The 13,903-nt window shown below is 48.2% G+C and overlaps 1 protein-coding gene across 1 annotated transcript; it reads left to right on the top strand.

The window, feature by feature from the left end:
• The first annotated feature begins 5,865 nt into the window (after positions 1-5,865).
• Positions 5,866-13,478, top strand: LOC137897520 (adhesion G-protein coupled receptor G1-like). Its single transcript, XM_068741886.1, has 12 exons — positions 5,866-5,978; positions 6,467-6,521; positions 7,658-7,745; positions 7,866-7,991; positions 8,067-8,225; positions 8,300-8,354; positions 8,423-8,514; positions 9,865-9,983; positions 12,291-12,571; positions 12,716-12,818; positions 12,942-13,255; positions 13,345-13,478. The coding sequence occupies exons 1-12, from the start codon at positions 5,924-5,926 to the stop codon at positions 13,458-13,460; spliced, it is 1,563 nt and encodes a 520-aa protein (XP_068597987.1). The 5' UTR covers positions 5,866-5,923; the 3' UTR covers positions 13,461-13,478.
• The last annotated feature ends 425 nt before the right edge of the window (positions 13,479-13,903 follow it).

Below are 13,903 nucleotides of genomic sequence, written 5' to 3'. Positions count from 1 at the left end.
GCCGAACGTCCGACGTCGGAAGCTCTTCCTCCCATCTCGAATAGCGCCTCAAATACATTGTGTACGTGACGTCGCATTTTATCGCGTGACGTCACACGTTAACCGTTACACGCTCCCGGTATAAACGCAGAGTTCTACCTGCAGATGTTCAGAGTTCTCCCCGCTCGGTTCAGATCACTGAGCGTTCAGGTGTGGGTTGGAACCTGGTCAAGCGCGTGTCAGAGGCTCCGCCCCTAAGGTGATTACGTGACAAGATTAAACCAATGGTATCAACGTAAATGTGGGCATGGGCAGAGAGCGTGCCTCTAATTGGACAATACCAAGTGAGCTGCCAGCAGCCACGACCAATAGGGGAGCGATCAGCCCAGCTCTGAAACAACAGTCACCATTTTAGGATGATGATGATGAAGATGAATATATTTATGAGATAGAATGTTACAGTACAGTACAGTACAAGTACAGTCAGACAGTAGCATGTATTACAGTACAAGTACAGTCAAATAGTAGCATGTATTACAGTACAAGTACAGTCAAACAGTAGCATGTATTACAGTACAAGTACAGTCAAGCAGTAGCATGTATTACAGTACAAGCACAGTCAAGCAGTAGCATGTATTACAGTACAAGTACAGTCTCACAGTAGTATGTATTACAGTACAAGCACAGTCAAGCAGTAGCATGTATTACAGTACAAGTACAGTCAAACATCCTGTCTTATGTACGAAGGACTTTCAACGGAAACAAGACCGCAAGGGCTTTTTAGAAATGCTCCTCTTAATCATCCACAATTAACAATACAAATAAAACTAATATTAAATTACTCAATTGATGCAAAATAACAATAAAATAAAAAGACACATAATATGTACAACGTAGGTGGACCAAAAGGAGGGGAGAGTCGTGATGACTATCTCCGTTTCTGTCCCCCTGAAAGGTGTATTTTTAGGGCCGTTTTGAAGGAGGCCAAAGAGGTGCATGTTTTGAGGGCAGGAGTCAAACAGTTCCACCCTTAGGGGGCAGTATTGTAAAAAGATGATTTACCCATGTTAGTCCTGTAGGAGGGGGTAATCAGGTTGTTGTTTGAGCTCCCTCTAGTGTTGTGGCTGTGGGTGTCACTAAATCTTTGGAGGTGTTTATTCAGGTATGCAGGGATTGAGGGGACTGAGGGCAGAGCTGCATTGACTATTTTAAATGCCAATCCCATTTTGAGTTGTTTAACCCTGTCTTCTACCCTGAGCCATTTTAGGCTAGCAAAATGTCCAGGAAGAAGGTGGGTCATCAGGATCAGATCAGATCGATCAGGAAACGTTGACTTGAGATTCCATTCAAAAACCTAAAAATATTTCCTCTGTGTATGCAGCGTTTCTATTTCTCCCCGTGTTGGTGTTGCACACTCAAACAGAGAAAGGCTCCATGCTTGCATCTCCTACACTCCCTACAGACACGCTCACCTCCTACACTCCCTACAGACACGTTCACCTCCTACACTCCCTACAGACACGTTCACCTCCTACACTCCCTACAGACACGTTCACCTCCTACACTCCCTACAGACACGTTCACCTCCTACACTCCCTACAGACACGTTCACCTCCTACACTCCCTACAGACACGTTCACCTCCTACACTCCCTACAGACACGTTCACCTCCTACACTCCCTACAGACACGTTCACCTCCTACACTCCCTACAGACAGGTTCACCTCCTACACTCCCTACAGACACGTTCACCTCCTACACTCCCTACAGACACGTTCACCTCCTACACTCCCTACAGACACGCTCACCTCCTACACTCCCTACAGACACGTTCACCTCCTACACTCCCTACAGACACGTTCACCTCCTACACTCCCTACAGACACGTTCACCTCCTACACTCCCTACAGACACGTTCACCTCCTACACTCCCTACAGACACGTTCACCTCCTACACTCCCTACAGACACGTTCACCTCCTACACTCCCTACAGACAGGTTCACCTCCTACACTCCCTACAGACACGTTCACCTCCTACACTCCCTACAGACACGTTCACCTCCTACACTCCCTACAGACACGCTCACCTCCTACACTCCCTACAGACACGTTCACCTCCTACACTCCCTACAGACACGTTCACCTCCTACACTCCCTACAGACACGTTCACCTCCTACACTCCCTACAGACACGTTCACCTCCTACACTCCCTACAGACACGTTCACCTCCTACACTCCCTACAGACACGTTCACCTCCTACACTCCCTACAGACAGGTTCACCTCCTACACTCCCTACAGACACGTTCACCTCCTACACTCCCTACAGACACGTTCACCTCCTACACTCCCTACAGACACGTTCACCTCCTACACTCCCTACAGACACGTTCACCTCCTACACTCCCTACAGACAGGTTCACCTCCTACACTCCCTACAGACAGGTTCACCTCCTACACTCCCTACAGACACGTTCACCTCCTACACTCCCTACAGACACGTTCACCTCCTACACTCCCTACAGACACGTTCACCTCCTACACTCCCTATAGACACGTTCACCTCCTACACTCCCTACAGACACGTTCACCTCCTACACTCCCTACAGACACGTTCACCTCCTACACTCCCTACAGACAGGTTCACCTCCTACACTCCCTACAGACACGTTCACCTCCTACACTCCCTACAGACACGTTCACCTCCTACACTCCCTATAGACACGTTCACCTCCTACACTCCCTACAGACACGTTCACCTCCTACACTCCCTATAGACACGTTCACCTCCTACACTCCCTACAGACACGTTCACCTCCTACACTCCCTATAGACACGTTCACCTCCTACACTCCCTACAGACAGGTTCACCTCCTACACTCCCTACAGACACGTTCACCTCCTACACTCCCTACAGACACGTTCACCTCCTACACTCCCTACAGACACGTTCACCTCCTACACTCCCTACAGACAGGTTCACCTCCTACACTCCCTACAGACACGTTCACCTCCTACACTCCCTATAGACACGTTCACCTCCTACACTCCCTACAGACACGTTCACCTCCTACACTCCCTACAGACACGTTCACCTCCTACACTCCCTATAGACACGTTCACCTCCTACACTCCCTACAGACACGTTCACCTCCTACACTCCCTACAGACACGTTCACCTCCTACACTCCCTATAGACACGTTCACCTCCTACACTCCCTACAGACACGTTCACCTCCTACACTCCCTACAGACAGGTTCACCTCCTACACTCCCTACAGACACGTTCACCTCCTACACTCCCTACAGACACGTTCACCTCCTACACTCCCTATAGACACGTTCACCTCCTACACTCCCTACAGACACGTTCACCTCCTACACTCCCTACAGACACGTTCACCTCCTACACTCCCTATAGACACGTTCACCTCCTACACTCCCTACAGACACGTTCACCTCCTACACTCCCTACAGACACGTTCACCTCCTACACTCCCTACAGACACGTTCACCTCCTACACTCCCTACAGACACGTTCACCTCCTACACTCCCTACAGACACGTTCACCTCCTACACTCCCTACAGACACGCTCACCTCCTACACTCCCGACAGAGACGTTCACCTCCTACACTTCCTACAGACACGTTCACCTCATGAGTGAATGAATAATTAACTTTCACTCTGAACACATTATCAAATGAGCTGTTATCAGCTGTGGCTATGATAATCACGTGCCCGAACCCGAACATATTTATCTGAGCTACACCTAATTTGAAGTGAGACGCCGGAGAAGAGGGAAGCGTGCCAGCGCTCTCGCCCGACTCCACAGGCGCGGATCTCGCACGCGCTTACCTGGAATATTCCTCTGCTGCTAATCCACATCTGTGTATCCACTCCTGATGCTGCTGTTTTGTGATGTGTCTGTACTTGTATCTTTTTTGTATTTAGTCATTACTGTTACATGTAGCACGACTTCACCGAGAAACATTCCTAGTCTGTGAACCCTCATTGACAAAAAACTACTTCTGGTTCTGGTTCTGATTCTGATTGTAGTTGGTGTCTGCTTCAATAATCCTCTTCATCTTGCTTCTTCTTCCTCTGTCGTATGTCCTTAGACCTTCAGCTCTGTTGCAGCAAGCCAGTCCAGTGTGTCATTGTCCAAATCAGTTAAGCCCTGATCACCATTTGGCCGGCGGTATATGGGGCAGCTGGTCAGCACGTGGTCCACAGTCTGTAATGGATCCCCACATTCGCAGTGGGCACTTTCTGCAAGACCCCACTTCTGTATTGTTGCACCAAAGCGTCCAACTCCTGTCCGCAGCCGGTTGAGGGTATTCCCATCCTTGCGGGGCAGGTCCTGGTCAGGAACATCTGTTGGATCCTCGATGCAGCGGTGGAGCCTGGATGGTACTGCCCCTTTCCACCGGTCCCTCCATCTGGCCTTCGCCCAGGATTCCTTAGATATGTCAGCTGGTGTCGTACGAAGCAGTTCCTGGGCCTGTGTGGCAAAAGGGCGACGGGACTTGAGGCCGGTATGATGTGGTGTCTCCATGACAACCTTGTGGAGGAGGTGGGATTCGCTCAGATGTGCCTTCCGAGCGATAGCTAGTATGGATGCCTCTCGCCTGATCTCTGCGGGGCGATTCCAGCGAGGACTAGCAGTTGGTTGGTTGGAGTGGAACGTAGGCATCCGGAGACCGTAGTGCGCTGTTGAGTGCAGCATCCAGCTTATGGACATGAGGGCTACGGCTCCAGACTGGGGCACAGTACTCAGCAGCAGGCAGGACCAGGGCCTCGGTGGAGGCTCCCCACGTGGTTCCGGCTAAACGCCGTATCAGTGCTGCACGGGCAGTGGTCTTTCCTTTAACACTGTCCAGATGGTGTTTAAAGCAGGGGTCCCCAACCACCGGGCCGCGGCCCGGCACCGGTCCGTGAAGCATTTGTTACCGGGCCGCAAAGAAAGAAGAACTAATGCATACAATTTCCGTTGTATCGATTATTAGCGTCTAAAAGGTCTAAAAAAGTGCCAATTTTCATTTCCTATGAGACTCGGTTTGTTATCTATCAGGAGGCGAGCTGGAAGATGACTCGTGGTAGAATTAGTCATCTTCCTCTTTTTTTCTCAGCTCTCTTCTCTATTACTGGGTATTATGGCAATGCTTCTCTATCATGTCTTTTTAGGAACATGATATGCGATGGTCATTTGCTTTCATTTATCAGTTGATAAACTAGAAAAGCACCCAGAGAGCGCAGACCTCCGCTGAGCAGCTCATAATTAGATTCACACCGTCCACATGGTGATCTGGATCAGCACCAAAAGGTTCTAGATTGTTCTTGGTATCTTTATACACCAACCTTGAAGAGTAAAAGTGAGTCAGAGTTGACTTTTTTTAGCTGAATCTTGAATCCATAAATGGGGTTTTCATTTTTAAAATGTAATATTTCTTCCTAATTCTGGCTCTGATCCAGATGAAACCCGGTGGCGAGATAGAGACCCCCACCTTGCATGACTGTATTAAATTCCATGAACATTGGCCCCAATATTTCCTGAAAATGTCCTCCTGTTCCATCCAGAACATTTTGAGTTATCTTGATAATAGTCGGATGAAGAGACAAGCAAACGCCGGCGATTGTACAACCTCCACCTCGGCGGTAATGACGACGCTCTCAGGCTTATTCACATTAATTGTTACTGCCTCAAGTTCCAATGTTACAAACTACGATGGTAGCATAAAAAAACTGATGACGATACTCTTTAAATGCGTCTGATACGAGTCATTTCCTGTCCACATGAGCCATCCACCCCTCCAAACCGCTGTCGCGTATCATATGTTGATGTGAAACTCCCAACTTGCCTTATTTAGCAAATCTGCAAGCAGGACTGTGTTATCCGTGGAACTGTAACATTTCATGGGTGCTCTCGGACCAGGAAGGAACAATGCGGATTTCCCTGTTTCTCCTCCTCGTCTGGTTGTCTGAGACTCGATCTGGTGGTGAGTTATTCTACAGTGGCTGTAGATCGGTGAATGAAGACCAGAGAGAAACATGGGGAAACAGATTAGGGACTGTTACCCATTTGGCAACAACAAAAACATATTTACAATTTGTTGATCAGACAATCACAATAGAAAATCATTATTTTTCTCCAGTGCTATCAGTCCTTCCTAAGTTTGGCTTTACGGTAAATGTTCTGCACTTATAAAGCGCTTTTTCCACCTTAGCGGTGCTCAAAGCTTTACATTCACCCTCACATTCACCCATTCACACAAACATTCACCCTCCAGTGGGTGACTGCTGCCATGCAAGGTGCTGCCAGACCCACCGGGAGCAATTTGGGGTTCAGTGTCTTGCCAAAGGACACTTAGGCATGCAGACAGTCAGAGCTGGGATTCGAACCACCGACGCTCTGATCACTGGACGACCAGCTGAGCCACAGCCGCCCGCCTGATTCGTCTGTCTTTCCTTCTGTGTCACCGGGTAGACTTCTGTGAAGACGTCATCCACCAGTGTAAACAAGGCCGTGCTCCCTGGACCAGGTGAGTCGCCCAGGGGATGATGAGTCACATTTAATTTAATAGAATTTAATCTAATTATCAAAATTGAACGTAAATTAAAATTTTTATGTAATTTAAATATTAAATTGTAGTGACATTTACATTTTATTTAAATTTTAATGTAAATTGAATGCAAGGCTGAGGGGGCTTATTCTGGGTCGTAATCCGGCTCGCAAGTGCTCTCGGCCCGGCTGGCGAGCCCTGCCCCTTTAACGGACAGGTGCTGACAAAATGACCGGGCTGACCACAATACAGGCCGCAGCTTCGACGAAGGCGGCGTTCCCTCGTTCCCCCTCCTCAGGCGACAAACGAACCCGGCCCAACTGCATGGGTTCTGCAGGACAGGGAGGAGTCCCTTCCTCGGCTGGGGTTGCGCCGCCTCGCGGGATGAAGGGGAAAGGGCCCCCCCGAGGATGCAGGGGCGAAGCGGCCTTTCTCGTCCCTGCGCTTCCTGAGGCGTGCGTCGATGCGGACCGCCAACGCGACCAGGGTGCGCAGAGACAGGTCCAAGGGGCCGGCGAGGGTCAGACAGGTCAGGCAGACGGAACACAAGGGGCAGGCAAAGAGGCAGAGTCCGGGAAACAGGCAGGGTCGGTGCACGGGAGGTCTGGTTCAAGTGCTGGAAAGTAGGACGCATCACTGACAATCCGGCCGGGAGCAGAGGACTGAGCTGGGTAGAAATAGTGTCCGGACTGATGAGGTGCAGGTGGTGGCAGGAGCACAGGTGATGGGAGTGAAGCTGATTGCAGGAGCTCTGAGAGGTGAAGACAGGGAGAGAGTGAGGGAATGGCCCCGCCCCACCTCGAGGCGTGACAAAACATTTAAGCAGCCTTTAGAGTTTCATCCAGTCACACGAGGGTACCACTAGCAACTGGAGGAATCGCACGTATCAAATGCACCGTGGGATTCTGAGACGGAAGATCTAACATGTCGATCACAGATCTCTTGTGAGTCTGGATCATTCGCACAACGGTGTGACAAAGTGTCAGTGTGCGGCGTTTCTCTGGTCAGCCTTTGAGGACCTGCATCCACATGACTATCAGTCTCACCCGGACCAAAGTGTGAACCCCATGTCTGAGTTGCTGAAACGCTGAAGTCTCAAACATCTGTGTGTGTAGGTGTTTCGAGGACAGAATTGTAACCTGCAGATCAAGAAGCCGCTTTTCCCCGAACTTTGTGCGTCGGTTGGTGAACTCCTCTCAGGAGGTGAGGCCACGTTCTTCTCTCTTGTCATCCTGCACAGGCAGGAAGCATGTCTGAGAAGCATTAACGAGTGTTTATGCTAAAGTGAAGGCTAATGCGTGCGGCGTGTGTGTGCGTGTTCAGGCTGAAGCGATTCTGCCTCGTTGCAGAGTCACCGTCCCACCCTCAGCGCTCCAGCGGAGCAGGGGCGCTGCGCCCCAGGAGCTGGTCCTGCTGGTGGCCACTGTACTCAGCAGCACTCTGTTTGAGGTCAGCAGAAATGAGAACGTCCTCACAGCTCATTTGGGTTTATGTCCCCTTTGACACATTTTGTCTAACCTGTAGCCGAGTCCTCATCTTGAAAGAGGAAGGGGAGCGGCGACACAGTCTACCCACAGGCCAGCCGTCATTATGGAAGAGTCTGTCCTGCTAGTGAGGGCGGGACTTCATCCTCTCAACAACCTCCCACAGCCAATCAGATTAACATTCAAAGGCGACACGCAGGTACGTCGACAAACCAACTGGACACCTGCAAAATGAGACAATCCGCTTTCACCTCATTTGCGCACGTGTTTCAGGCGAAAGACGGGACTTGTGTCTTTTGGCAGGAGTCCAGGCTGGAAGACGGAACAGGTGGGCTGAATGCAGCATGACGTGCAGGAAATCAAAGCGTGACATCAGATGCTTTACGTGTGTTTTAGGCCGCTGGAGCGCAGACGGCTGCGCCACCACCAACACTGGAGCCGCATTTGTTTGCAGCTGTAACCACCTGAGCTTCTTTGCTGTGCTTGTGGTAAGACACGACCAGAACAGAACCGGCACGAACAGAACCGACACGACCCGAACAGAACAGAACCGGCACGAACAGAACCGACACGAACAGAACAGAACAGAACAGAACAGAACCGGCACGACCAGAACAGAACCGGCACGAACAGAACCGACACAAACAGAACAGAACCGGCACGAACAGAACAGAACCGACACGAACAGAACCGAGCAGAACCGAGCAGAACCGAACAGAACCGAACAGAAACGAACAGAACCGAACAGAAACGAACAGAAACGAGCAGAAACGAGCAGAACCGAACAGAACCGAACAGAAACGAACAGAAACGAACAGAACCGAACAGAAACGAGCAGAAACGAGCAGAACCGAACAGAACCGAACAGAAACGAACAGAAACGAGCAGAAACGAACAGAAACAGAACAGAACCGAACAGAACCGAGCAGAACAGAACCGACACAAACAGAACCGACACAAACAGAACCAAACAGAAACGACACGAACAAAACCGACACGAACAGAACCAAACAGAAACGAGCAGAAACGAATAGAAACGAACAGAAACAGAACAGAAACAGAACAGAACAGAACAGAACAGAAACAGAACCGAACAGAAACGAACAGAAATGAGCAGAAACGAAGAGAAACGAACAGAACAGAACAGAAACAGAACCAAACAGAAACGAGCAGAAACAGAACAGAACAGAAACGAGCAGAACAGAACAGAACTTGCTTCTATCGGCCACACGCTGTTTAATATCACAATGAACAGTAATAATAATGAAGCTATAAACAGTATATACTAGTTGGGGAACACTGTTCCTGAAAAGGGGGGCCACCATCCTGATCTGGCGCTGTCCCCGACCACCATGCGATATTAAAGCGATGCATCAAGCCAGACAGTCCCTGCCTGAGACTCGAGGTCCTCGGGGGGGCAAATGTCCTCCACCCCCGGCCTTCGGTGTCTTCAGCCCGGTTGATGGACGAGTCCACGGTCTCTCTGTGTGTCGCTATTTACGATAGCTATAGTAACCAAATTGCCATAGTTCTTTGTCAACAGCTGTGCATGTGTAACACGCTTCTTGCCGCGAGGCAACAGCGCCACCTTGCGCCAGTTTAATTTGTAACTGTTAATTTCCTTTCCAGAACTCACTTCTAGAAAATCAGCAAGGAATATTTTTTATTAATGCACCTTACCTTTGTCAAACATAGAAACTTGCTTGCAGTATATTTGAATTGTTATTTACATTGTTTGCATATTTCTGGTTTTAATAAATACTGTGGATATAAACCGCTGATGCAGAACATGGCTCGCGGCCAGAACGTAAGTGAACTGTTCTACTTCTCTGTTCCAGAATCCATCCTTGTCGGTGGGGGAGAGTGACGCCGTGGGCCTCACCTATCTCACCTACGTTGGATCAGCGCTCTCCGTCTTCTTTGCATTGATCGGCTTGATCTCCTACGCATGTCTGCAGTGAGTTCTCTGGCATGAAGTATTTATAAAGCGGGAAAAAACTGCCTGTTTTGGTACAGCAATTAAGTATTTTATCAAAGGTCTGAAATAACATGAATCTGTGATATTGGAATCATTTATAAATCTATAATCTATAAACCAAATCAAACCTAAAGAAACAAAGAAGGGACCAAAACCAACAAGGCAATCAGACTCCCCAGGAGCGTTAGCATTTCCTTTATGAATGCTAATGCTCCCCGGCATTAGCACCTGACTAACGACTGCCCTGGAGTCATGAGCATCCACACGGTGAAGGGTTGTTGCGTTATGTTGTTGCGTTGTTGTTACGTTGTTGTTGTTGTTACGTTGTTGTTACGTTATGTTGTTGCGTTGTTGTTGTTGTGTTACGTTGTTGTTGTTACGTTATGTTGTTGCGTTATGTTGTTGTGTTACATTGTTGTTGTTACGTTATGTTGTTGTGTTACGTTGTTGTTGTTGTTACGTTATGTTGTTACGTTATGTTGTTGCATTATGTTGTTGTGTTACGTTGTTGTTGTTGTGTTACGTTATGTTGTTGTTGCATTATGTTGTTGCATCGTTGTTGTTGTGTTCCGTTGTTGTTGTTGTTGTTACGTTATGTTGTTGCGTTATGTTGTTGTGTTACGTTGTTGTTGTTGTGTTACGTTATGTTGTTGTTGTGTTATATTGTTGCGTCGTTGTTGTTGTGTTACGTTGTTGTTGTTATGTTGTTGTTGTTGCATTATGTTGTTGTTGCGTTATGTTGTTGTTGTTGTTACGTTGTTGTTGTTGTTGCATTATGTTGTTGTTGTGTTATATTGTTGCGTCGTTGTTGTTGTGTTACGTTGTTGTTGTTGTTACGTTGTTGTTGTTGTTGCTTTATGTTGTTGTTGCATTATGTTGTTGCGTCGTTGTTGTTGCGTTACGTTGTTGTTGCGTTATGTTGTTGCGTCGTTGTTGTTGTGTTACGTTGTTGTTGTTGCGTTATGTTGTTGTGTTACGTTGTTGTTGTTGTGTTACGTTATGTTGTTGCGTTATGTTGTTGCGTCATTGTTGTTGTGTTACGTTGTTGTTGTTGTTGTTACGTTATGTTGTTGTTGCGTTATGTTGTTGTTGCGTTATGTTGTTGAGTCATTGTTGTTGCGTTACGTTGTTGCGTCGTTGTTGTTGTGTTACGTTGTTGTTGTTGTTGTTACGTTATGATGTTGTTGTTGCGTTATGTTGTTGTTGCGTTATGTTGTTGAGTCGTTGTTGTTGTGTTACGTTGTTGCGTCGTTGTTGTTGTGTTACGTTGTTGTTGTTGTTGTGTTATGGGGGCGGCTGTGGCTCCCTTGGTAGAGAGCGCCATCCGGTGATCAGTGGAGTGTGATTGTAAAGCGCTGTTGCACCACGAAGGTGGGAAAGCGCTTTATAAGTGCAGTTTGCTCTGTTGACTGTGCGTAGCTATGGCTATAAAAGAGGTCTATGGTTGTATCTTAGACTGTAGTTAGTCGGGGTTCCCTTTCAGTGTGACTCCTGGTATCGTCTGTTAAAGGAAGTTTCTTTTCTTGGCTCCTCACTTGGCCTTTTCCCCTTTGCAAAGAACGGGAAAATCTTCTCCAAAGATACGCGTTTTTGTTTTTTTTACTCATTTTCGCTAGTTTACAGGCTTTATTTAAGCGTCTTAATGTGTGATGATTCACAGGCGATTGATAAACTGGAGAAAATCTGCTCGTTCATTTTCATTATCCAACCGCTTAATCCGTTATCGGGTCGCGGGCCAAGCTGGAGCCAATCCCAGCAGTCAATGGGTGAGAAGCGGGGCTACACCCTGGACAAGCCGCCAGTTCATCGCAGGGCAACACAGAGACACACAACCAGCCACACACACACTCACATACACACACTCACACCTACGGGCAATTTAGTGTCACCAATCAGCCTAGGCTGCATGTGGTGGGAGGAACCCGGAGAACCCGGAGAGAACCCACGCAGACACGGGGAGAACCCGGAGAGAACCCACGCAGACACGGGGAGAACCCGGAGAGAACCCACGCAGACACGGGGAGAACCCGGAGAGAACCCACGCAGACACAGGGAGAACATGCAAACTCCTCACAGAATGGCCACAAGCCGGAGACGAACCCGCGACCATCTCGCTGTGAGGCAACAGCGCTTACCACTGCGGAATAAATCTGCTTGTTTTTCAAAATAAAACACCCATCAGACAGATTGTTGATTCTTTCCGTCCGGCGCGGTAACAAAACCCGGCTAAATATACAACGCAGAACTGTCCATGTACTGATGTACTAAGTGGTGTCTCCCTGTCAGACGCCGCCGTCCAGAGACGGCCATCAGTGTGCACATGCAGCTAACGGGGGCGCTGCTCTGCCTCCACCTCAACTTCCTGCTGAGCAGCTTCTGGGTTTGGGTTCTGGAGGAGGATGAGGAGGGCTGGGTCTGCCAAACCCTGGGTCTCTTTTTGCACTGGTCACTCTTGGCCACCTTTAGCTGGACCGCTCTGGAAGGATTCCACCTCTACCTTCTTCTAGTCAAAGTCTTTAATATTTACATCAGAAAGTACCTGCTGAAACTCTGCATCGTGGGATGGGGTGAGTGAACCGCCGAGCATTTCTGTTTCGTAGTTTTAAGGGGGAGAATGATCAGGCCGAACTTTCAGCAGCTCTAACTATGATACGGTTGAAGCGCGTTACGATTTGAATCTTGACTCAACATTTGTATCTCCTGTCTTTTAGGTCTCCCCACACTAACTGTAACAGTTTGTGGGATTTTGGGTGTTTATGGTAAATACAGTCTGGAACTGAGGGATGGCAACAGCCACAATTCAACAACACAGATGTAGGATATATTACGAGGACTTTAAATATGCACGTGATCTGTTAGCTTTACTTTTTCAATCCATTGTTAATTGATAAATTAAATGTGGCTTTTTATTCGCTTACTTTTTGCTTCTCAATGTAGGTGCTGGATGAGCAGCCGATCCGCACGGAGGCTGTCTGTCAGCTACGCTAGCACTGTGGCCTTTCCGTGTCTGGTGCTGCTGTATAATTCATGCATGCTGGGGTTGGTGGTGTTGAAGATCTGGAGGATGAGGAGAAGTTGTGGAGGCACCGAGTGGAAGAAGGGTAACAAAGAGAACAGCACCAGGCTCTGGAAGGACTGCGCCACCGTGCTGGGCCTCAGCTGTGTGCTGGGGTTGCCATGGGGACTACTGAGCGCCACCTACATGTCCATCTTTGGGATCTATCTATTCACTGTAATTAACTCCCTGCAGGGTGAGTATGTGTGCATCATGCTCTTACAACGTATGCGCTGTAATTCTATGACACATGTCCATCCTCTCCCCCCCCCCCCCCCCCCCCAGGTCTTCTTCTGTTCTTGTGGTCTGTAGCTTTGACCTACAGGTCTCGATCTGACAATAATCCTTCAGTCAGAGACACGTCGTCTCAGAAAATAATGACCACAAGTTTCAGTACCTGATATTCACACACATGGAACCACTGCCTATATTAGGTGATTACTGAACTATGGTTAACTGCACTAATTTTATGCAATTAAACTAACAATAATACATTTTGTTAATGGCTTACAACTTCTTTAAATCAATAAAATCTATAAAAATATGTTCACAATTGTACGTGAAAAGCGATGGTATCTACAAACAATTGACACTTTAGAGAGTAGATACGGATCTAAACCTAATCAATCGCTGACTCCGCTCCTGTCTGCCAAACACCTGCCGGATTTAAATTTAGCGGACATATTCCACCGGGTCCGCAAACCCCCTCCATCCACCGGCGAAGCCCTCGAAGCCTTTAGAACTACAACAACTTCACATCAGGATGGGCCAAAGATGCTGAACTTCATCATGTGGAGGCTAAAAACATCTTCGAGGTCACAGCAGAGATAAGCAACAGTCTAAC

Source organism: Brachionichthys hirsutus, chromosome 1, assembly GCF_040956055.1.
Source record: "Brachionichthys hirsutus isolate HB-005 chromosome 1, CSIRO-AGI_Bhir_v1, whole genome shotgun sequence".
Classification (NCBI taxonomy): Eukaryota; Metazoa; Chordata; class Actinopteri; order Lophiiformes; family Brachionichthyidae; genus Brachionichthys; species Brachionichthys hirsutus.
This window is presented reverse-complemented; position numbering and strand designations above follow the sequence as displayed.